Source organism: Capricornis sumatraensis, chromosome 19 (assembly GCF_032405125.1).
Source record: "Capricornis sumatraensis isolate serow.1 chromosome 19, serow.2, whole genome shotgun sequence".
Classification (NCBI taxonomy): Eukaryota; Metazoa; Chordata; class Mammalia; order Artiodactyla; family Bovidae; genus Capricornis; species Capricornis sumatraensis.
In genome coordinates this window covers 50,173,449-50,200,071 of record NC_091087.1, presented here as the reverse complement: position 1 = coordinate 50,200,071, position 26,623 = coordinate 50,173,449, and the positions used below count along the sequence as shown (strand labels likewise).

Below are 26,623 nucleotides of genomic sequence, written 5' to 3'. Positions count from 1 at the left end.
AGAATTGGTGAATTTTGTTCTCTATTTCCATGTATAAAAGATCTCACAGTCCTGGGAAAACACTTTTTTTTAAAAATGAAATACAACAAATAAGGTATGCTGCCGAGTCCTGGGGGAGAAGTTTCCCAGAGTCTTTGAATTTCCTCCTATCTTCCTTCTTTACAAGATTTCTAAGACCAGGCCCTTTTCTACAGTCTCTCAAACAAGGTAAAAAGAAAAATACCCCCTAGATATATTCCTTAGATTTTCTATTATGCTTCTCAAGTTCCCATAGCTTCTGATGTAAACCTAAGATGAATTCTAGAGTTATTTTTTTCTTATGTTTTAATTTTATTTCCTCTTTTAGGTCTAAGATGAAATAGATGATCATAACTGCTATGCTTGGAGATATATTTCAAGGCACAATTTGTACATGACCTGTGCAAGGTCATGTCACGGAAAGAGGGCCAACATGACAGACAGGGAGCGAAATTCAGCTTTTAGTCTCGCAGAACTCCAGGGTTTAAGCTTCTATGCGTGCAATATGTTTCTGTTCAAACAGGGCATTTTAGATACTTTCTGTATACAGACCTCACTCTGACTTGAATAGTGTCAATTAGAGTCACATGAGGAATTATTGCTCAAGTCACTGATCATTAAGGGTCATTTTTTGTCACATGAACCTGGGTGTGGCAAGCTGGCCTAATCTCATCCAAAAGGTTGCAAGTTTTCTGCATGTGCTGTTCTCTCTGCCCATCAATTTCACTTGGGCAAAAATCCTTCCCTGTTTAAAACATCAACTGCCCTCTAAGTCTTTCCTTGAGACCCCTACTTGGGGTTAGTTAATTCCTCCTCTGTTTACTCACAGAACTATGTACCCCCCTCCAGTATTCTTGCCTGGAGAATTCCATGAACAGAGGAGCCTGGTGGGCTACAGTCCATGGGGTCGCAAAGAGTCAGACACAACTGAGCAACTAACACTTTCACTTTTTCACTTTCTACTAGAGTAATTGTTAGATTCTATCACAATTATTTGTTTGTTGTCTCCACCACTAGATTATGCAGTCTGACATATTTACCCTCATCTTGGGCTTCCTATGGGCCCAGCGCTTGTAAGCACTTCAGATATGCCAACTCTAAATCTGTATCACAGTCCCTTGAGGTGGATGTTACCATTGCCTCCATGGTACAAATGAGGGGTCTGAGGCAGGGAAGTTCAGTCATTCTCTGAAGGACACATTGCTAGTGAGTATCAGGTTGAACACAGACAGTCTGACTTCTGACTGAGGAAGGCAGTTCAGCAACATTAAGCAAACAGAAAGAATGACCATTCTGGTTTTGCCTCAGTTTCTTAAGTTTAAATTTAGAAATGGATTTTCTTTATCTTAAATTGAGTTTACCTTCACCCTTGACTATGGATGAGTTCATTTGTCTAGAGAAAATTCAACCCAAACTGAGGAAGAGAGAACTGGCTGGGAGGTAAAGGCCTGGGGTGTAGCCCGCTCTGCCAGGTCGAAGTCTTGACTCTCACGCCTCCCCCAGGTCCACGTCCTGAGATGCCTACAGAAGCCTCTCCTGTGGCTGCTTTTTGATGCATCACACTGCGCACATAGTAGGATAGGAAATGTTTTGGAACAGAAATACTATTAATAGGAAAGACCACTTATGTTATTCTTTGTAAACAGATGTGAGTTGAGAAAGACATTTTCACTTAGGAGGTGATTCAAATACAGAGGATTTTTGTCATTTTGTTTGGAACTGAGACATCCAAGTTCCAAACTTGGGTGACTGGTGATGGAAGCACAGTCTGATGCTATAAAGAGCAATACCGCATGCAAATCTGGAATTTAGGTCCATGAATCAAGGCAAATTGGAATTGGTCAAACAGGAGATTTCAAAAGTGAATGCCGACATATTAGGAATCAGCAAACTAAAATGGACTGGAATGGGTGAATTTAACTCAGATGACCATTATATCTACTTCTGTGGGCAAGAATCCCTTAGAAGAAATGGAGTAGCCATCATGGTCGACAACAGTCTGAAATGCAATACTTGGATGCAATTTCAAAAATGACAGAATGATCTCTGTTTGTTCCAAGGCAAAGCATTCAGTATCACAGTAATCCAAGTCTATGCCCCGACCTGTAATGCTGAAGAAGCTGAAGTTGAATGGTTTTATGAAGACCTACAACACCTTCTAGAACTAACACCCCAAAATGATGTCCTCATTACAGGGGACTGGAATGCAAAAGTAGGAAGTCAAGAAATAGCTGGAGTAATGGGCAAATTTGGCCTTGGAGTACAGAATGAAGCAGGGCAAAGGCTAATAGAGTTCTGCCAAGAGAATGCACTGGTCATAGCAAACACCCTCTTCCAACAACACAAGAGATGATTCTACACTTGGACATCATCAGATGGTCAACACTGAAATCAGATTGATTATATTCTTTGCAGCCAAAGATGGAGATGCTCTATACAGTCAGGAAAAACAAGGCCAGGAGCTGACTGTGGCTCAGATCATGAACTCCTTATTGACAAATTCAGACAAATTGAAGAAAGTAGGGAAAACCACTAGACCATTCAGGTATGATCTAAATCAAATCCCTTACGATTATACAGTGGAAGTGACAAATAGATTCACACGATTAGATCTGATACACAGAGTGCCTGAATAACTTTGGATGAAGGTTCATGACATTGTACAGGAGGCAGGGATCAAGACCATCTACAAGAAAAAGAAATGCAAAAAGGCAAAATGGTTGTCTGAGGAGACCTTACAAATAGCTGTGAAAAGAAGAGAAGCAAAAGGCAAAGGAGAAAAGGAAAGATATACCCATTTGAATGCAAAGTTCCAAAAGGAGAGATAAGAAAGCCTTCCTCAGTGATCATGCAAAGAAATAGAGGAAAACAATAGAATGGAAAAGTCTAGAGATTTCTTCATGAAAATTAGAGCCTTGATGTACTCCTTTTCCTATTTGGAACCAGTCTGTTTTTCCATGTCTAGTTCTAACTGTTGCTTCCTGACCTGCACATAGATTTCTCAAGAGATAGGTCAGATGGTCTGGTATTCTCATCTCTTTCAGAATTTTCCAGTTTATTGTGTTGACTTACACAGAAGAACTATACAAAAAAGATCTTCATGACCCAGATAATCATGATGGTGTGATCACTCACCTAGAGCCAGACATCCTGGAATGTGAAGTCAAGTGGGTCTCAGGAAGCATCACTACAAACAAAACTAGTGGAGAAGATGGAATTCCAGTTGCGCTATTTCAAATCCTAAAAGATGATGCTGTGAAAGTGCTGCACTCAATACGCCAGCAAATTTGGAAAACTCAACAGAGGCCACAGGACTGGAAAAGGTCAGTTTTCATTCCAATCCCAAAGAAAGGCAATGCCAAAGAATGCTCAAACTACCGCACAATTGCAATCATCTCATACGCTAGTAAAGTAATGCTCAAAATTCTCCAAGCCAGGCTTCAACAGTATGTGAACTGTGAACTTCCAGATGTTCAAGCTGAATTTAGAAAAGGCAGAGGAACCAGAGATCAAATTGCCAACATCCACAGGATCATTGAAAGAGCAAGAGTTCCAGAAAAATATCTATTTCTGCTTTATTGACTATGCCAAAGCCTTTGATTGTGTGGATCACAACAATCTGTGGAAAATTCTGAAAGAGATGGGAACACCAGACCACCTGACCTGCCTCTTGAGAAATCTGTATGCAGGTCCAGAAGCAACTGTGGGAATCGGACATGGAACAACAGACTGGTTCCAAATTGGGAAAGGAGTACGTCAAGGCTGTATATTGTTACCCTGCTTATTTAACTTATATGCAGAGTACATCATGCGAAATGCTGGGCTGGATGAAGCACAAGCTGGAATCAAGATTGCCGGGAGAAATATCAATAACCTCAGATATGCAGATGACACCACCCTTATGGCAGAAAGTGAAGAACTAAAGAGAGTCTTGATGAAAGTGAAAGAGGAGAGTGAAAAAGTTGGCTTAAAACTCAGCATTCAGAAAACTAAGATAATGACATCTGGTTCATCACTTCGTGGCAAACAGATGTGGAAAGAGTGGAAACAGTGACAGACTTTATTTTGGGGGGTTCCAAAATCACTGCAGATGGTGACTGCAGCCATGAAATTAAAAGATGCTCGCACCTTGAAAGAAAAATTATGACCAACCTAGAAAGCATATTAAAAAGCAAAGACATTACTTTGCCAACAAAGGTCCATCTATTCAAAGCTATGGTTTTTCCAGTAGTCATGTATGGACATTACAGTTGGACTATAAAGAAAGCTGAGCACCGAAGAACTGATGCTTTTGAACTGTGGTGTTGGAGAAGACTCTTGAGAGTCCCTTGGGCTGCAAGGAGATCCAACTAATCAATCCTAAAGTAAATCAGTCCTGAATATTCATTGGAAGGACTGATGTTGAAGCTGAAACTCCAAAACTTTGGCCACCTGATGCGAAGAACTGACTCATTTGAAAAGACCCTGATCCTGGGAAAGATTAAAGGTGGGAGGAGAAGGGGACAACAGAGGATGAGATGGTTGGATAGCATCACCAGCTCAGTGGACATGAGTTTGAGTAAACTCCATGAGTGGATGATGGCCTGGTGTACTATAGTCCATGGAGTCGCAAAGAGTCAGACACGTCTGAGCAACTGAACTGAACTGAGACATCCAAATCAGCAAGAGTCAGATATGTTTATTTTTCCTCCTGATATCTAAATTCACATCTCCAGTCCCTTCAGATCAATGTCAACTATGTCACCTTTTAATCCCTTTCTAATTCTGCATTTTACATATATTTATTTTTCAGATTCAAATAATTCTTACTTATTGTAGAGACTTAGAAAATTCAAAGGCATTTAAAAATATATAATTGCATATTTAGGCCTCTTCGAATGTTTGAAAATTCTCTTCTAAAACATCAGTTTTAAATGGTTATGTAGTATTTCATTGGGATAAGATATAGCATAGTTTAATTAACAGCCCCTGTTTTTGAACATTTTGAAAGTGTGAAAGTGTTAGTCGCTCAGTCGTGTCCAACTCTTTGCAACACTATGGGCTGTAGCCCACCAGGCTGCTCTGTCCATGGGGAATTTCCAGGCAAGAATACTGTAGTGGGTTGCCATGCCCTCCTCCAGGGAGCTTTGTGACCCAGGGATTGAACCCAGGTCTCCTGCATCACAGACAGATTCTTTACCATCTGAGCCACCAGATACCAATGGTTTGGTACTGGAAGTAACAAGAAGACAGATATTCTTTCACACTGTTTTCAGGATCCCAGTTATGTGAGGATCATGTGGCCCTGTAGGAAGAGGTTTCCTGGGAGTTGTAGAATGCAGATTCTGGGGCCCTACTCAGGTGACTGATTCATTTGAGGTGGGGCCTGGGGAAGGGGGTCCTATTTTTGAGAAATGTTAACTTTGCCTCTCATTTCATAATACCTTCTCCTCATTGTGTTTAGCTATCTTCTTTATTTCATCTGTCTCCGACAGAATGAGCAATAGTGCCCACCTCAAGCTGGCCCTGGTGAATAGAGCCACAGGTCCTTGTGAACACAGGTGACTGCACCATCTCTGCTCATCCACCACCCCGAGTGACCCCACTTACCCATCCACGCTCCACACCAAAGCCAAGGACAGGTTGTTATTCTATGAGTCAATGATGTCCTTTCCCTGCTCACTCCCAAACCCTCCCCTTCGCCCCCACAGCCACACAGCTTCCCTTGCATACTCCCCGCTCCCCACCAGCTGCAACAGCCTGTTCACAGAATGTCACTTCCTCAAGGAAGTGCTCCCCCATACTCGGATCTCAATCACTTCTCCCAGCCCAGCCTCCGGTTGCTCCCTTTGCTTTTCTTTCACAGTCCAGCGTGGTTTATAAAAGCATGGTTGTGAGATTTAAGTCTGTCACTCCACTTCACCACAAGCTCCGTGAGACAGGTACCGAGGCTGATTGTTCATCACTGCGTTCTACCCTGAGCAGTGCCAGTAACAGGCAGTGCTCTAGGCAGTGCTGAAAATGAGCTCTGGGGCCAAAGGGCTCAGATTCACATCCCAGCTCTGCTACCTAACACCTATGTGACCTTAAGCCAGTTGCTTCTCTGTGCCTTCATTTTTTTCCATTGGAAATTATAATAGTACTGCCTTAAGGTGTTAGAACTGGACATGGAACAACAGACTGGTTCCAAATAGGAAAAGGAGTACGTCAAGGCTGTGTATTGTCACCCTGCTTATTCAACTTCTATGCAGAGTACATCATGAGAAACGCTGGACTGGAAGAAACACAGGCTGGAATCAAGATTGCCGGGAGAAATATCAATAACCTCAGATATGCAGATGACACCACCGTTATGGCTCAAAGTGAAGAGGAACTATAAAGCCTCTTGATGAAAGTGAAAGTGGAGAGTGAAAAAGTTGGCTTAAATCTCAACATTCAGAAAACGAAGATCATGGCATCTGGTCCCATCACTTCATGGGAAATAGATGGAGAAACAGTGGAAACAGTGTCAGACTTTATTTTTTGGGGCTCCAAAATCACTGCAGATGGTGACTGCAGCCATGAAATTAAAAGACGCTTACTCCTTGGAAGAAAAGTTATGACCAACCTAGATAGCATATTCAAAAGCAGAGACATTACTTTGTCCACTAAGGTCCATCTAGTCAAGGCTATGGTTTTTCCTGTGGTCATGTATGGATGTGAGAGTTGGACTGTGAAGAAGGCTGAGTGCCGAAGAATTGATGCTTTTGAACTGTGGTGTTGGAGAAGACTCTTGAGAGTCCCTTGGACTGCAAGGAGATCCAACCAGTCCATTCTGAAGGAGATCAGCCCTGGGTGTTCATTGTAAGGACTGATGCTAAAGCTGAAACTCCAGTACTTTGGCCACCTCATGAGAAGAGTTGACTCACTGGAAAAGACTCTGATGGTTGGAGGAATTGGGGGCAGGAGGAGGAGGGGACGACCGAGGATGAGGTGGCTGGATGGCATCACTGACTCGATGGACGTGAGTTTGAGTGAACTCTGGGAGGTGGTGATGGACAGGGAGTCCTGGCGTGCTGCAATTCGTGGGGTCGCAGAGTCGGACATGACTGAGTGACTGAACTGAACTGAAGGTGTATGTAGTTTGTTGTGAGAATTAAATGAGAGAGTACACAAAAAGTAATGTACGACACAGTAGCTGGCATATAGAACGCATCCAATACAGGGTGGCTTTTAAAAAGTGATCACTCGGTATATTTTTGTTCAATAAATAAAACACAACAGAGTTTTCAGGCATGTTCTTTTTCATCATCACTGGCCCCTACTCCAACCAAAGCATCAGCCCAATCAACTTCCACTACAGTCTGTTCCTTGAAAGAACAGCATTTCTGCCCTGAGAAGTCTGCTGAAGACACTCCCCATTCCCTGTTATTAGTTCCAGCTCTGATTCTTTCATCATGTCACTTCCCAAAATATGTGCTCATGTGCCAAGACACTTCTCTTTCTTCCTTCAAGTATTTCCTGAAATGTGACCTCCTCCATGGAGCTTTCTTTAAATGGAACTGAGCTCATCATTCTGTCCTCTGTTTCCAACAAATAAGGTGAAGTTTGTTGTTTTAAGATTCCAAAGCTATAAAGTACCTGAGGTTTTCAACTAGCTCCATGGCCTCACCACTGCAGAACAGGTTGGGTTTCTCCTTGCCTGAACTTAAGACTGTGAGGCTCAGAGGGCAGAGCATTTGTTTAACTTGCTCTGTATACATGTAGCCCAATGACAATCCACATGGAGGCTGAGTAAACGTGACTTGATGATTTAATTACTTTGTTCATGCCAGGAATATAAGCCATGAACTCTTAAATCTGTTTCCCCCATTTTATAGTATGTTTCCATGCTGAGTCTATTATGAGACCTGTTTTCTGCTTTAACTTTCACAAAAGAACAAATACAAAAGAAAAGAGAGATTGAATGAAAATATCAAATTAATAAAATTATCTTCCACATCATGAGTCCAAAGATACCTCTAGAACCTTGGCACACTGTATTAAAAGGTGCCTTGTTTAAAATTCAAGTTCATATGCTTTACAGATTATTTTGTAAATCTAAAATAGATAACCAAAACATGTCAATATTCATTTTTAAAGTACTTGTTGTATTTGGTGCATGCACCATTATGGAGAACTTACACACAGAGCAAAAAGATTTGTAGCAAAGCATATGACCTTCTTCCCACTACAATGACCATCCCCTAATTAGGCAATGCATCTGATAGTCATTAACAGGAATGAGATAATGAATCACTTTCTCTCTTCTTTGTTAATTTGCTGTAACCAAGCGGCTAATGGATGTCAGAGCTGAGTGATTGCACTGATTATAGTGATTTATAGTTGCAACAAAACAATTTAAAACCATTCTGATTATTCATGTTAAAGATGCTTTATGTTTTGTTTACTAAATGTTTCATGTCCCCCTTTCTCCTACCCTTAAAGTACTGTCCCCCTCCTACTCTGCCACTTTTCACAGAAAGACCCATTCCTGGAAAACTTGAAAGTTGTAGGAGGCTTTTTTTATTGTTTTAAACTAAGCAATTTCATTTTGTTTATACATACCTATACATAGAGAGAGAGAGATAAAGTTTACCCAGTAGAAACGAAAAGCCTTAGGGGTAGAAAGAAAACTTCAGTGGTGCCTAGTTCAAAAGAAGACAGAAATAAGAGGAAATAAGGCAAACTTCAAGCCACTTACCTTGGGGCTTCCAGTCCCTTCCTCACCCTCCACAGACACATCAGTAGCCAGAATCTCGGCTTTGATGGTATCCAGAGCCCGGAGAATCCAGCTGTGTTGCCGTTTGATTTGCCTCTGCAGCTCCTTCCATTGACTTGCAATCATCCGCAGCATGTCCTTCAGTCCTTCTCCAAAGGAGGGGGAAAGCACACGTTAACGACTCAGCTGTGTTTTTACCCAGTATTGTTTTTCATTTAAGATTAGATGGATATTTCCAACAATAAACATAATTTTAAGCAATCATTACCCTCACCTGCCTCTCAGAACCGAGACTGGGGTTTTTTGACTTGACAGAAGGCATAAGGATACAAAAATTGGAAAACCCCATAGTTGCATAGTTTAGAACTGACTTAGATTTAACACATGGACTAAAAAAATGTATAAAGAGTCAAAATCACGATATGTAAAAATTATTAAGACTCTAGCTTCACATTCCAAATAAAAGGCCCTGTGTATATCTTTTTGTGGAGACTTTACAATGATCAGAAAATGTATGGAAATAAGTAAAGGTAATTTGACTTGAAATATAGTAAATGGGCCAAATTTAAGACAGCAGTCTTTAGTGTTAGCACATCAGATTAATGCTGCTCTTTTCTTATTGGGCTGTGGTAAGCTCAAAACAAGGGGCAAACTAATTCATCCTGTCTTATGGTCTTTTACTACCAGGATAATGTTAACCAAATGACAAAACTATTTTTTATTTACAATCTGTTTCTCATAAATACACTAATACTGAGGTAAGAACTGGTCTAAGGCTAAAACTCTGCTAATGCAATGACCAGCAGAGAACATGCAAAACGGTCATGTGTGTGAATTGGCAGGGAAATAATCATGTGTCTCTAGACTGCCTGCCTTGTATCTGTAATGATACCTACAAGTACCCAGATGCATATGCATTATACTATATGCCCAATTCTCATTCATTATCTTAATGTTATTTCCAGAGCACCTACATCGAAAAGCATGTCAATGTGAAGTTTTCAGGAATGCGATTTCAATTGAAACTCGGGTGAACAGCAAGCTCCAAATAAAATGAACAGACCATTTGGAGGCAGTATTTCATCTTATAAGTATCACAGCATTGTATGCAGTATATGAAACATTTATAAATCTTGAAGGTCAATCTGATAATGTAAATATTAATAATACATAAGGAAGTGAATATATGCAGTAATTTACAGCAATGCTTCTTCATTCTTAATAGTCTGGAGACATAAAGACTTGCAATATTTCAGGAGGATTTACCTGCTTTGTGAGATGCAATAAGCTCAAGAAGTTGGTGTCCTTCCTCCTCCACAGCTTCCTTGAGCGCACAATGACTGTCTACATTCAACTTAAAACTCTGCAAGGAAAAATATGAGCATCAAACCCTGGCAAGGCCATTAAATGTAAAACATCCATATAAAATTACTTGCTACTTTTTATCAAGAGCCACACAGTTCAATTTACCCAATAGACAAACTAATTTGCAATACTAAAAGCTATTGATATTTGGGATCCGGGCTCAAAATGTTTCCATTAGATTAGCAGAGTGCATCTGTTTGGAAACAGCTGACATATCTAGAAACTCATTAGGTTTTCATGAAAAGTCACATCCCATAGGCTATATCAAAAGTAGCAGTGTTCTATAATATATACTGAAATTCTACCAGCACATATGAGGTCTTTTCTTCACTTTTTTAGAAACATTAGTGCTAGCACTATTTATGAAACCATAAAACACTGGCAACATAAATTATGTGCACATATATAAATCCATTAATAGTAGGGTTTGATTCAGCTGTTTTTCAGATATCACACAAACTGTGGAATACTGAGGTGAATTTAGGTGCTGTAGAGAGGAGTCAAATGTTTTTCAAATGTTTGAATTTCAAGCTTATTCCTTACAATGTGACATTGCTTTATAAATAAATACATCAAGCACATGAGGGGCATTTTTCACTTATGATAGTTACCCAAAAGATAAAACTATTCTTATGGGTGAATTTCAACTCATAGAAATTTCTTGCAGGAAGCTTTCCATAATGTCTTTCATAGAATTAATTACTCCCCTCTCTCGGCTTCCTCTGTTCCTTATATCTGCTTCTATTGAAGAATTTATCACACTGAATTCTGCTTTATTCACATATTTGGCTACCAAATTATTACAATCAAAAGACTTGCCAGTTTCACATTTACTTCCAACTCATGTCACATACAAGGTGTTCAATAAATATTTTCAGGAATAGTGGATATCTGCTGAACTGGATCAATAGGACTCTCTGAAGGGGAAGGTTTCCGTTTTAATATTTCAGGAAACAGGGATGGTTTTTCCAAAGATGGTTTTCCATCTCTGGAATGTTATAAGGTGTTCCAAACACAGGAGGTCTGATGGAGAGTAATCATAGTAACCAATATGTTGAATCAATGGTTAGTCTTGAGAGTGAAAATCCAGCCCTTGACTTGATTAATCTGAAAAAGTATGGATTTTGAAAGACTATGTGCCAAATTCTGGCTTCTCTATAATAGGACTCCAAAACACATATTTTGCTCTCACTAAACACTTGTTGAGCAATGATTCTATATACTACACTGAATTTAGTATTAAGAATAATTGACAAGTTTGAGATGACACAGTGTTATTGGGAATATAATCCAGGTGAAAGAGGTTAAACAATCATATGCTACGAAATCAGGTATTAATTTTTCCCATTCTTTCATTCAGAAACCGTATTGCGCCTCTTCTGTACACTGGAGAGGGTGATAGCAATTTAAGGGGTATAAGGCATGGCCCTGCACATCAAAAGGAACCTGAACTGTCTTGGAGGTTCAGGGTGAGTCTTTTTCTTAGTGGAAAAAAGGAGTCTTTTAAAGCTCAGAAGAAAAACCAGAACAATCAAAGTAAGCTGAATATGAAGGAGGTAGAGATAATCAGAACTTGGAATATAAAGATAAGAATTTTGATTTTTAAAAAATGACTCCAAAATGATGAATCATTTCATCTTACTAGAGGCATAAGAAACAGTAAAACTGCAGCATATAGCAGAAAGAAACATTAGATTTCCCTGAGGGTTGTTCACTATTTCTTGTATTGTCCTCTTTCAACTACAGGTATTTGGTTGAACAAAATTAAGTATGGCAATATATCAGAAGCCTGATGCTTCTGGTCAATATAATAGTTTTTTAAAATTAAATTATTATGATTGTATAGCCAAAACATGGGTGTTATTTACTTTCTGCCATGATAGTGGAGAGCCTCAGCTCTGAAGCAATGTCATGCAGATTGAGGTGCATTTGTGTGTTTCAGGGAGAAGGGACATAGAAAAGAAAAATACTTGCGATCAGCCCAAGAGCACCAACACTTAGGAAGAAATCTAGAAAGAAATCTATGCTATAGATGCTTTCCTCTTAACTGTAAATTTAGCCCAGTGCTCTTTGATTCTATTTACCTAAAAGAGACAAGTGTTGAATGTTGTAATCATGAGCTTCTGAAGGCATGCATCAGACCTATGTCTCAACAAAAGAGAACCTTAGGACCTGTGAGTAGGTTGCATAATTTGACATAATTGAGGCCAATAGTACAGAATAGAAGCAGTTGGATCTGGTTCTGCCTCAAGATTATGTGGAAGGATTTGATTAGGACATTGAAAAAAATGGTGTTCATTACTAAGAAAAAAGATAAGCTGACAAGCTTTATGCTACTGAAAAGAACCACTTAATACAACTACAACCCAAATGATATTACTTGATTTTCAGGTGTATCCATTAACGACTAATAACATCAATAAGGAATGCACAGTGGGCCTCTGAGAAGGCAGACAAGCCAGCACATGAGCAAAATTGTCAATGAAATTTCTGGCTGCTGAAGAATTCTGTAATAAACTCACTTGCTTCTGTGTCCACCTCTTCCCTAGGGAAGGAAGCTTAAGCAAAAGACTTTGTTGTTGTTGTTGTTTCACTTGACACTTGGGCACATTTCCATTCCTGTGCTGCTAACAGGTTTCCTCAGCAATGCCTTACGACATATGGTCCCTCTGCAGCATCCACAGCACTCCCTGAAAGTGCAGGGCATTCTCTGCAGGTTTAATTTATGGCAACAACATGGCCATAGGCAGGTACCACAGATCTGCATCACTGAGGATGATGTGAAACTCCAAAACTATGAGTAATCTGGGGCTTATGAGATACGACATCTTTTTTTAGTGTTTTAAAGCAGCATAGAACTGAACATCCAGAAGAGAATAGCTAAGGACATGAAAAATACAGTGGCTGAGACAAAGGACCAGATTAGCAAAAAGATGATACATCAGAGGTTGACCATTGGGTATTCCCCTTAGTTCAACCTCCAGCCTCACCAGCTGTATATATATGGGTGCCTTACTCCTTTTCGGGATCCAAGTTCAGGTGAGGCACAATGACTGCACTTTGATCATGATCACAGCTTATCAAGTAGATAAAGCACTACATCTTTATCCATACTATCCCAACCAAATTTCTGCACATCTCAGTTTGATGGAAATATGGAGGTCACACGGATATAAAATGAAATCATGGAAATGTATGCCTTGACACACAAAACTATGACAAATGTGACGAATGTTATTCATGAGGGATCATAAGAATTGATATGAATCTCCTGATATACGAAATAGTGGGAAAGACCATAAGCACATTCAGAGGCTTCCAGATCCAAAATGTCTGTTTTAGCAGAATCATATCATGAACACAGACTTTCTGCTGTCCCCAAGGAATATTGTTAATGTGGGCCAGGTCCATTGAGGTCCATGAATTTTATGTTTGTGAACAGAGAGGCCAAAAAGAGTTACTGCATCTTTCTTGACATAATTTTAGTTTTCTTTTTAAAAAAGCATATGTTAAATCAATAGTTATTTATTGAGTAGTCTCTACCAGACCTATAGATACAAAGTTAACAGTACACAATACACATGCAACATATAGTCTGTCGGGTAAAAGAGATCAAAAGCAAATAGCTGTATATGACCCAGTAAAAAATAAACATGTAATCTGGGCATGATGTATAACAGAGAGTGGCAGGGCCTTCAGCTGAACAGTGATATGCCATGCTCAATGAGATTTAGCTTTTTTAAAGTACCATGCTGGCCAAATAAAAACAAGACTGTGGGCTATATTCCATATGACAGTGCTGGATAGGTACTGAGGGAGCTCAACTGGGAGCCAGGTTCTACAGACCCCAGTGGGGAGCTCGTGGAGAAAGGACTGGATTTCCACATGGGGCTGGAGATACCCTGTCTCCAGCAGCAGGAAGCCGGGAGGCAGAAGCAGAAGCCACTTGGTGTGGCTAAGACAAGGTGGAAGAAGGGGAGCTGGGAGCTGTGGCTACACATGTTATTTAACTCTAAGAGAAACAGAAGAAGTGGAAGAAGATGTTGACAACATGAGAGAGTGACTGGTAGAATTCTGTGTTCTAGAAACATCTTTCTAGCTGTTATGTAGAGTTGATTTTAAAAGGGCGGACAAGGAGACCATTTAGGAGGCTGCTAGGGTAATAGAGGCCAGATGTTTCTGCATGCTCATATTTTTTTTAATTAAAAAAAGGTATGCTTTTTCTTCTAAATGAATGGAAGAAGGAAGAATGGAGACAATCTTCTGTCTTTTTAAGTTTTTCTCAGTGCGTGAGAATAGCATGTGCCAGAATTTAGTTCTTTGGCTGTTCTGATGATAAATACCAGAGTTTTATTAGTCAGGAGTCTCCAAATGTGAAAGACATATTGAACTGATGAACTTTTACTCCCACTGTCATTTTAAAGAGATGGTATATATGCTGATGAATAAGACACCTCATGACACTTTTTCTTCACACAAAAGATTTTTACTACCCTAGGAAAATGAAAACTTGCTTTTTCACAAGGACAGGAGGAAGAATGTGTGTTCAGTCAGAGAAGCAGGGGCTTGAAAAGTCACCTGCTACCTGTCTCAGGCCATCTCTACCCAGGCTCTATTCTGAGCTGTGCCGAGTACCATCTGCATCCCCTAAAGGGCTCTTGGTGGGAAAGAAAGCCATGATTCCCTGTGAAGAGCCTGGCAGTTTCTCTCCTGCTTGTCCCAATGCCATTGATAGAGGATGGTCATATGATCCTCAAAATATAATATATACCTTCCAAATGCCGTATGTGCCAAAAATTCAAAGACTTTTATGAGTAAATATTTATTTAAGAACCTCCTAAAAACTTGATAAGACACTACACAGCCATTAAAATGAAGACTATGAATTGGCATGAAAAACAGAACACATTACAAGTCAAAAAATGAAAGTTCAGCGTTGGTGGTATAGTGGTGAACACAGCTGCCTTCAAAAAAAAAAATGAAAGTTCAAAATTGTATCTATGATACAATGGACAGACCCAGTGTGTAGAAAAAGAAGACAGTAGGGACTGTGCAGTTAGGACTTGGAGTGAACTTAGTCTGGTCTCATGGAACAAGTTCTTGGAGCTTTAGCTTTCTGAAACATAAAATGTAATATTATCTAACTTCAAGTTGTTGTGAGAATTAGTGGCAATGATTGGAAAGCATTGAAGCAGTGTCTGGCAATGAGTGAGGCTAAAGCAAAACCATTATAGACTTTCAAACTTATTGTCTCTGTTTTCCAAATGTTCTGTGCAGTAGGTGGTGTTCACGGCATTTTTAGGTGACAAGCGGCACTTCCTGTTGAAGCTGCGTGCACTCCTCAAGCACTGACCCCAAGTTCTCTCTGCCTCTGGGCTAGCACCCAGCACAGGCCTGCCACAGACGGCATGGAACACAGATGCTGCTCAGAGAGTCCAGGGAGTGGGGGACTGAGAGACCAGTGGTCTGGGTCTTCATTTTGCCTCAGGTGTGTGCCCTTGGACAAGTCATCTAATGCTTCTGGGCTTCTGTTTCCTTATCTACAATCCAGGCATGTGGACTCAATATTTTCCAGTTCTTGGACACTTTATCTTTAAGCCAGACAGTTAAGGACAGATGGTTCAGGAGAATTTTTATTTATTCTAAACTAGAAAATTTTCAAAGGGGGAAGAATCCCAAAGGCCATCTAACCATTCATCTACCCTAGGGCAGCTCTGTCCCTCTACCATTCCAGGCAGATGTGTTCATTCTATTTTTAACTATCTCCAGGAAACTTTCTTCTAACTTCTCATCCTGAGTCCGCAACATTTCGTCTCAGGAATGTGAGAGCTTTGTGAAGAGCAGCATGAGCTTCCCTCCGCTTCAGATTGTTTTGCCAAGTCATCTCTCCAGTGTAGGAGTTGGAGATCAGAAATACTGTGAGGATATGCCAACAAAATCCACAGGTCCAATCAATCACCAAGTTCTGCCAATTTATTTCCCATCCTCACCATTCTGTATCGACTAATGCAGGCTCACATTGTCATCCTTTGACAGGCTGACTTCAACAACCTCCAGCCATGACCCCCTAAAAATTACATTTTTTTCTTTATTTGTGGTGTACCTATGAAGGTGCAGGCATCATCTTAAGCTTGAGGGATGTGGCTGTGAGCAAGATAAATATAGTTCCTGGCCTCACAGAGCTCACAGCCTAGAAGTAGAGATAGGAGGTAGAGGAGTGTGCAACTTAAAAACAAGGAGTTACAATCGATCATATCAAGGGGGCTGTGACACGGTGCAGGTGCTGGGGACAAGCATGGGCTTTGGAGCTGGGCAGGCCTGGGTTCAAACCCTGGCTCCTCCATCACCCGCTTCATGCCTTTGGCACTCTCCGTGGACTCAGTTTCTTCATCTGTAAAATGAGGACATGTTAGTGCCTGCCTTATGGGGTTCTTGTGAGGATGAGATGCCCTGATATCTGTAGAATAGAGCCTGGCATATCAGAATAACAGAATACACATATTTTATTACATGGAGTGATCCAACTCTGAGAAAGATGCTTGTTGAAATCTCCCAGTGCTTCCCCAGGTTGCAGGATAAGGTGGCCTGTGAGATCTCCACCAAGTCTGCTCCTTGGGCACCAGGTCTGCCTTGAAATGTGCCTGAACTGCTTAAAATTTCCAGCTCACACCAGCCATTTGCTCATCTAAGATTCTGCTCTTGCAGGCACCTCTCTGCCTGGAAGGTCCTTTCCCTCTCCCCTAACTCAGTCCTGCTCATTCTTTATAATTCATCTCTGGTGTCATCCTTTCTAGAAAGCTTTCCCTGACCATCTTCCACCCTTCTGGCTTCCCCCCCTCAGCACCCACATTACCTGTGCAGAGCTCAGACCTCCAATAATTACACTGCTGTGTAACTACTGATGACAGGTCTGCTTCCCAGCCATGAGTTCTGAGAGGAGGATGTAACTTTTCACTTGTGTTTGGATTCTCACTGCCTAGGACAGTGCCTGGCACACAGCACACACCTAATAAATGTTCAGGGAGCAACTGAATGCAGATTCATACCAGAAACCTTCCACGATGCTTCTGAGTCACCTATACAGCATTTTGGGCAATACTGGTGCAATCACTTCACTTGGAAGTGGTTGATAAATGTTCCCAAATTTTATTCATTGAACACCATGTAAATGAGCTGTCATGTTCCTTCGCCTACAAAATTACTTGCCAATTACACTGAGATGATCCTGGTGTAATTGCCATGTAAACTGTATCCTGGCTGAGATAGCCCAAATCATCAATTTAACTTTACCCTCTCATCATATGGTACTTACCACATAATTAAATAAATGGTCAGCTACCACCACAATTATATATCTCCCCAACAAAATGAGGTGGTTACATTTGTCACTGATTTATTAGTTATGACAATATGTAACACACGTATACTATCAGAAGCTTCATAAAATGGAAAGCACTATGTGCTCTTGAGAAAGAGGTTCTAAATTTATGAACAAAGAAATAAGCATTATAAAAACTTTGTTCTCTGTTTTTTTTTTTTGTAAGGGCATTAAGATATGAAGACAAAAATCCTGTTCTTTCTGAAGAAATTTTTGCCCCTGAAATCTCAGATAATAAAACATCTAGCATTTGAAAGTGAATTTAGCTCCTCAGACAAATTACATCTTCTTTCAAATAGTTGCATTTTTTTGCGGAAGGTATATAAAGTATATATACTGGCATTATTAAGGCTGGCATTCATTTTTTATAGACTTGCTAATATCTAATGCAAGGATTAGAGAAGTTAGAGAGACCCTGAATATTGACGGTGCCTCTTAGTGACAAAATTTTCATGTTTTTCTGGATGCTGCCTCCACACCTGGCACAGGTAATCATATTGACTTCCTGGCACGGCCACATTAGGCCAAATAGATTCACAGAGATTCTGTCTAAAGGGACCATTTGACTTCCAGAACACACTGCTTCTGAGGCCCTAATTGAAAAAAGAGGTCAATGCTAGCCCAAATATCTCTCTACCCCCTGCGGTGGAATAATTGATGTGCAGCAGCCTCTACAGATGCGGAGTCACTAAGGTGATGGATGGATATAAGTATATTATTCACACGTACATCTGCTAATATACAGGTCCCAGTGCAAACACCAAGACCTAAGAATATTATGTGGATTTAGGACAATCCCTGAAGGACTCTAGTTCCATTAAAAATTTGTTTGGCAGCCTGGGGCAGATCTATCCCAACTCCCACATGCTTCATGCATTTGAGAGGGGGAAACCAAACTGCTTTAGAAATAAATTTAATAAATTTTGTAATGTCAAGTCATTAACATCCTGTCTAGTCATATAGTCTTCATCTTTTGAAATGGTAACGTTAACAACTGTGGACTTTTTTTTTAAACTTTCTAATATCTGACTTAACATTTTTACTTTCCTTGTGTTTTCTGCCACAGGGGATGAATTACATCCTGAAAGCAGAAGAAAAATATCCTACTGTTTCTCTCTATAGGCATTTTTCTTGTCACAAATATACCAGACAATACCCAGAAAGTCTGTAACCAGGGTCCATTCTGATTTGGAAATTGTACAGGAAATTCCTGCAGACATTCATGGTTTATAATCTTAGTTATAATTTGCTGCTGTAATGGTTGTAACACTGCTTTTACAAATGTTCGTTTATCCATCTGGCAGATTTGTTTAGTACTCATTAAGCATGTGCAGGGCAGGGTGTCAAAGTAGACACCAAAAAGACACAAGCCATCTCTCAAGTCAGAGGAGAATCATTCAGGCAGGGAAGCTAGGAAGAAATTCAACCTCTCTAGGGACACCTGAGCAACTCACACCTGTTCTCAGGTCTCCGACAGGTGTGCATGAACAAAGCATCTTCACAAACAACAGGCTTATGTGATCTTCACAACACCTTCAGGAGACATGACAGGCATTTTTCTGGCTAAAGATCTGTTTCAGGCCTGAAACTTTTATCTTAATATCACTGTTGCCAGGTAAATTGTTTCAAGATTCCAAAATTCCATGTGACACAGCAGATAAGCAAGAACTGTCACAGGTCTACACAAGTAGACAGATGGTGGGTGACACACCCTGGCTCAAGTGAATTAGGTCACCCACTGGCTCTCCACACACAGAGTCCTTCAGTCCATGCAGGAACCCTCGTAGTACAAGGCACTCTGTAAACTTTCTTTCAGCGTTTAGCATACCACCACCCTAAACAGCTCTGATGCTGGGAGGGATTGGGGGCAAGAGGAGAAGGGGACGACAGAGGATGAGATGGCTGGATGATATCACCAACTCGATGGACATGAGTCTGAGTGAACTCTGGGAGTTGGTGATGGACAGGGAGCCCTGACGTGCTGCGATTCATGAGGTCACAAAGAGTCGGACACGACTGAGCGACTGAACTGAACTGAACTGAACCCTAAACAGCAAGTGCTAAAATAAATCCAGTTATTCTCTGTCATTCTATTTTAAAATAGTCATCACATCTGAAAGAAAAAGAATAAAGTAATAAATCAGGAAAATGTATAAGTGACAGCAATTTTCAAAATGATGGGAACAAGAGTTCTTAAACTGAGTCAGGCAAAAAGTACATCCCCAGGTACTTTGAACAGTTCAAAGGGAAGACAAGACTATTTGTCTCCCAGATGCACAGAATTAGTTATATGAGCAAAAGGATGTGCCTCCTGTCCCCACGCATCAACCTCAAAATGCCTGCATGCTATAAATCCCCAACAGATCTTTCTTCCACAAGCTACCAAAGGAAGGAATTCAAGGTTGCAAGTTGAGTACCTCAAATCCCTCAAAGAGAAGTGATGCTGCTCCCTACTAAACTCTCAGCTACTTACCTTAAACTTTAAACTGACAGGAATCAAGGGGGACAAGCATATAGAACTTCAAAGCTCCTACAAGGCCACCAGCCCTGCTCCGTGAGGCTGAGCGGGGTGGCGGCCAAACTTGCACAGCTCAGGCTTTTGAAGTCTGTCGACGGTCTCTTATTAACTGAAGCGTACGGGCATGTGGTAGCTGCTGGTCTTGTGAAGCTCAACTTTTTCAGGCCAGAGCTGCCTATCATCTCAGCAGAGGAGGGTAGGCAGGGAGAGGTGGGCACCAGGAAGTGGGAAATGGAAAGCCTGTCATCCCTTAGCTTCAGACAATGAAACGTGGAACACAGGTGGACATGCAAGGGCAAGCTAAAGAAAAACAGTTGAATGTGTTTTGGGAAATTTCCTGGCATGACTAAAAACTCGGTGAGAAGTATTATGCTTTTCTTATGATACAAATGAAAAATATGATTTAATTTAAAATGATATAACATAAAGATCTAACTATAAATGCTAAATGCATGAAAACATCTGTATTGAGATTTGTTAGCCAGTCACATTATTAGTTCGATTCAAACTGCTTTTGTAAGTTCCTAGGGTAATGACACAATAAGGAATAAGGAAAAGTTTTCAGACCATTCTGCACCAATACAAAAGTACTGTCTGCAGGGTTTTGGTGAGTTTGTGCCCCCTTGAGGAAGACACTTCAAATTGCAGGGACCACTTCTAAAATGAACAAGGTTCTGGAAAGTGGGCTTTAAAAACTACCCTTATAAATGCAAATTCAGAGCTACACACACACAAAGATGGCCCTATTCACTTTTTAGGAACTGGAGCAAAAGCTTTTCTGAAAACATGGCAGACTCTCATTACATGGGACCCTGAACTGCTGCTGTTGTTGCTGTCTGTCTATAGCAGCAACTCAGGTAGACTGCAACTCTGCTGTAGACAGACAACAATGGGACAAGGAGGAAACGCTCAGCTGTTGTTACAACAACATGAATGCTTATTGCAGTATTATTTGCCAAAGCATCAACAAAGAGGCAGCTTAAATAGCCATAATTATGGGAATGGTTAAGAAAAGTGTAGCAAATCCATACAAATACTAAGGAGCAGCTAAAATGTGCAGTAGATTTTCATGTTCTGACAGAAGGACGTCTGAGATATATTAAGATACAAAAACACTCACTGAACAGTATGCACAATGAGCGAAAAATCTTTACAATGTATGCACTTTTATGTAAAAAGTTCCAGAAAGATATAGAATAAACTGTTTATGTTGGTTATCCAGAAAGTGTAAGGCTTTCTACTTTTAATTTCATGGACTTTATACAGTTTAAACTTTTCCAGTGAGTATAACTTAGTGTTTTCCTGTAACTAGAGTTCCATAATTCCAACAGCTGTATGAAAGACAGCTTCCTCCCCCCTTAAGAAAATACCCCCAGTAATCGCTGAATTCTAATAATGTCCCCTCTTTTGCATGTGAATACTTCTTGTAAGGTTCACATTCCCTAACTTCACAAACCCCTAGAATAACCCTGGAGCTTCAATCCCACCCCATACACAGAGAAGCTTTCAGCCAGTTTCCAGACCCTTCAATACACTGAAGTCTTGGTCAGATTTTGTCTGCTGTGGGGCAGCAGGCCTTCCTGCGCTAATCCCAAGGGCATTGGTAGCATCCAGGGAGACTACAGAGGACAGACCAGATGTTGGTAATGAGACTTCTGACCAGACGACAGCATCAAAAAGTTAAGAGATATTTTTCTGCTGACATCTCTTTCTAACCCACCCCCTTTCTAATCTATCCCCTCTATTCTTATCCATCTGCTGCCTAACCCTGTCCACTTCCTCTCCATTTCTCTCATTGCTCAGACCTCATTTAACCCTCTCACTCAACAACAGCCTCCCTAATCTTAGGCTTGTTCCATCCATGACTAAGGAAGCAAAGTCTCTAGAACATACTGGCCTTTTCAGTACTGGAAACCAAACATGCTTTTGCCAGGGTTAGAGACCTTTTACATACTTATCAGTATGGCCTTCAGGCCTGACTAATCGTGGATTCCTCAAACTACTGAGATATCCATGTTCTTTTAGAACAGAATCCCCAGAATAGTTTCTTTTAAAAACATTTTCTATTCACGTCAAAAAAAAGGGACTCATTTCCTTAATATTCACAAAGCTCCCATAAATTCCAAAGCAAAAGGCCAATGACCCAGCAGAAAAGTACGTTACGAATATGAGCATACAGTTCTTAGAAAAGAAATACAAATGACTTCTAAAAATAAAAAGCGGTACTCAACACCACCTAAATACAAGAATAAAAACTAAAATACAATGAGATGACATTTATCAAAGGGACAAAGATCAACCGATCTGATAACATGGTCTAATAGTAAAGATGTGCAGAAACAGGCTTTCTCATGCATTGCTGAGTATAAACTGGCACTATCTCTGTCAAGGACAATTTGACAATACATGAAAAATTTAAATATATATAACCTTTGACCCAGAAGTTTCACATGAAAGGTGTTTATTTTAAAGATAAGCCAATACTATGCAAGAGAATGAGTATCCAAGGATATTCACTGAAGTGCTGTTTATAATAGAAAAAGACTGCAAACAACCTATGCTTTCATCAATAAACGACGGCATATTCACAAACGGAACACCATGCAGCTATCTGAAAGGATGCAGCAGTTATATATTTACTGATTTTGAATTATTGCTAATATAAATTAAGAGAACAAAGTTAATTATATATATGCATTTGTTTTCAAATACCAGGAGTAACTCTGAAAGAATACAAAGAAACAAGGAATAATGGTCACCTCAGGAAGAGAACCGGTAAAGGTGGTGGTGGCTGGGGGGCGTGGGGGTGCACATAGGTGGGAGGCATGCCTTTTTACTCCCTTCCTTTATTTACCTGTAGAATTCTGTGTTCTATCCATGCATTAGTTACTTTAAAAAAAAAAAAACCCACATTAAAAAAATCTGATACCAGAGTGCCATTCCAGCACATCCTTCAAATGCTGTGTGTGTACGTGTTAGTCACTCAGTCATGGTGCAACTTTTTGCGACCCCATGGACCGTAGCCTGTCAGGCTTCTCTGTCCAGAGAATTCTCCAGGCAAGAATACTGGAGTGGGTAGCCATTCCCTCTTCCAGGGGATCTTCCTGACCCAGGGATCAAACCCAGGTCTCCTGCATTTGCAGGCAGATTCTTTACCATCTGAGTTACCAGGGAAGACCCTCAAATGCTATACTCAAATTCATTTTCCACTATGCCCGTTGTTATTCTCTCACTTAATCCATGGACTTATCCAGTTAATTCATAGCAAGCTGAGACTTCCCCCATGGAATTTACAGTTGATTCTTGTCACTCTCCTGCTTTAAAATAAAATCAAACCTTCTATGAATCCCCATTACCCACAGAGAAAAGTTCAATCCACTCAAAGGGCATTCAATCTCTTTTACCATCCAGCCCTTACCTGCAAGACACAACATAGCTTCAGCCACACCAAATAGCTCACCCCACCTCCCTTACTTGCCCATAAAATTTCCTCCCACCTCCTCACCTCCCCTCTTTATCCAAGAAATCATATATGGTCTACAAGGTCTACATCAAATTACATCTCTGAGCCTTCCCCACCCTGAGGAAGAGCAATAAAACTTCACACTACGCTCTAAACAGTACTTGGCTTATCTCACAAGAAGTTTACTGCTCAAAATTATATTACATTCATCATTTATGGGTCTATAGATGATTACATTTAATCTATGGTCATCTCCCTTAGATTACAAATCCCTGGAAGAAAGATGTGAAACTCATTCATCATGTATTCCTAACATGTAAATAACTGCCTGGCACACATAGGTGCTTAATATATATGGACTCATCATCATCACCTCCCCCCCACCATGTTTTCTCATTTATCAAACTGAATTAAGAATGTTGTTTCTCCAAGGCTTTTTCTATGTGGTTGGTTAATGTTTGCCCAACCTGACACAGTTCTGCCTGTGCAAATTTATCTCCCAAGTTTAAGCCAGGCCTTTGGGTTTGGCTCTTTTTCCTAATTACTGTGCAGATGTCCGGTGTCAGTTTGACTTTGCCTTCTCCTACTGGATACTCTGGCTACAGGTTTAAAAAACAAAAAAAAACAATTTCTGCTTTGTTTTCCTGCAATTGACTGCATATGATGTGGTGCCATTTGGTGAGTTAGGCATGGATAAACACTATTGAGGAAATGAAAGTTGTCTTTTCAGCAAATGGACATGGACTGTAATCTCTGAGGAAAAAATTGCTGTCCTGCTCTCCTACTTTGCTTCTCAGCAGTCTAACTGAAGATAATAAAAATCCTTTTGAAGGGAAAAACTATTTATGATACTTCTACTTAAATGTAGTTTTGGGTGACTTTTGCTTCTTAGACAATAAAAATGGTGATAAGAGAAATGACTTAAGCATCTACCATCAGGTGAATGGATAAACAAATTGTATTGTATCTACACAAAGGAATACTATTCAGCAATAAAAATGAACAATTAAAACATACAAAATCAAAGTAAGTATGCTGGGTGATCTCTTCAAGAAAATTAGAGATACCAAGAGAACATTTCATGCAAAGATGGGCTTGATAAAGGACAGAAATGGTATGGACCTAACAGAAGCAGAAGATATGAAGAAGAGGAGGCAAGAATACATAGAAGAACTGTACAAAAAGGATCTTCACTACTCAGATAATCACAATGGTGTGATCACTCACCTAGAGTCAGACATCCTGGAATGTGAAGTCAAGTGGGCCTTAGAAAGCATCACTACAAACAAAGCTAGTGGAGGTGATGGCATTCCAGTGGAGCTATTTCAAATCCTGAAAGATGATGCTCTGAAAGTGCTGCACTCAATATGCCAACAAATTTGGAAAAGTCAGCAGTGGCCACAGGACTGGAAAAGGTCAGTTTTCATTCCAATCCCAAAGAAAGGCAATGCCAAAGAATGCTCCAACTACTGCACAATTGCACTCATCTCACACACTAGTAAAGTAATGCTCAAAATCCTCCAAGCCAGGCTTTAGCAATACATGAACCATGAACATCCAGATGTTCAAGCTAGCTTTAGAAAAGGCAGAGGAACCAGAGATCAAATTGCCAACATCTGCTGGATCATGGGAAAAGCAAGAGAGTTCCAGAAAAACATCTATGTCTGCTTTATTGACTATGCCAAAACCTTTGACTGTGTAGATCACAATAAACTGTGGAAAATTCTGAAAGAGATGGAACACCAGACCACCTGACCTGCCTCTTGAGAAATCTGTATGCAGGCCAGGAAGCAACAGTTAGAACTGGACATGGAACAACAGACTAGTTCCAAGTAGGAAAAGGAGTACGTCAAGGCTGTATATTGTCAACCTGTTTATTTAACTTGTATGCAGAGTACATCATGAGAAACGCTGGGCTGGAAGAAGCACAGGCTGGAATCAAGATTGCTGGGAGAAATATCAATAGCCTCAGATATGCAGATGACACCACCCTTATGGCAGAAAGTGAAGAGGAACTAAAAAGCCTCTTGATGAAAGTGAAAGAGGAAAGTGAAAAAGTTGGCTTAAAGCTCAACATTCAGAAAACGAAGATCATGGCAACCAGTCCCATCACTTCATGGGAAATAGATGCAGAAACAGTGGAAACAGTGTCAGACTTTATTTTGGGGGCTCCAAAATCACTGCAGATGGTGACTGAAGCCGTGAAATTAAAAGACACTTACTCCTTGGAAGGAAAGTTATGACCAACCTAGACAGCATATTCAAAAGCAGAGACATTACGTTGCCGACAAAGGTCTGTCTAGTCAAGGCTATGTTTTTTCCAGTAGTCATGAATGGATGTGAGAGTTGGACTGTGAAGAAAGCTGAGCGCCGAAGAATTGATGCTTTTGAACTGTGGTGCTGGAGAAGATTCTTGAGAGTCCCTTGGACTGCAAGAAGATCCAACCAGTCCATTCTAAAGGAGATCAGTCCTGGGTGTTCATTGGAAGGACTGATGCTGAAGCTGCAACTCCAATACTTTGGCCACCTCATGCAAAGAGTTGATTCATTAGAAAAGACCCTGAAATTGGGAGGGATTGGGGGCAGGAGGAGAAGGGGACGACAGAAGATGATATGGCTGGATGGCATCATCGACTCGATGCATATAAGTTTGGGTAAACTCCGGGAGTTGGTGATGGACAGGGAGGTTTGGTGTGCTGCGATTCATGAGGTCGCAAAGAGTCGGACACGACTGAGTGATTGAACTGAACTGACTGATGCTGGGTGAAAGAAACCAGACCAAAAGAGGGAAAAAAAGAGAGAGAGAGAGAACATATAGCTTGAGTGCACTTATGCAAAATTCTAGAAAGTACAAACTAAACTAAAGGTTCATGACTACTTAGGGATGAAGAAAATCTGAGAGGGCAGGGAGGGAGCAATTACAAAGGGGCAGGAGGAAGCTTTTGGAAGTGATAGATATGCTGCCTGTCTTGATTGTAGTGACAGTTTCATGGGTGTATACATTTGTCATGTTGTCAAAACTTGTAAAATGTTTGAATATATGCAATTTAGTATGTCGAAATTATACCTCAATGAAGCTGTTTAAAAAAATGGACAGAGGTGAAGAAGGAGGAAATCCATTCAAGAACACATGTATACAGTGCTACTGTAAAAGTAGTGTTT

General features: G+C 40.4%; 1 protein-coding gene across 1 annotated transcript in view; it reads right to left on the bottom strand.

Annotated features, from left to right (window-relative positions):
- Positions 1-26,623, bottom strand: part of AKAP6 (A-kinase anchoring protein 6) — a 385,542-nt gene that overhangs the window by 218,529 nt on the left and 140,390 nt on the right. Inside the window, exons 5-6 of the mRNA XM_068991494.1 lie at positions 10,004-10,100; positions 8,720-8,883 (exon numbers count right to left, since the gene is read on the bottom strand). Of these exons, the coding sequence (XP_068847595.1) occupies positions 8,720-8,883; positions 10,004-10,100 (261 nt within the window). The remainder of the gene's footprint in view (positions 1-8,719; positions 8,884-10,003; positions 10,101-26,623) is intronic.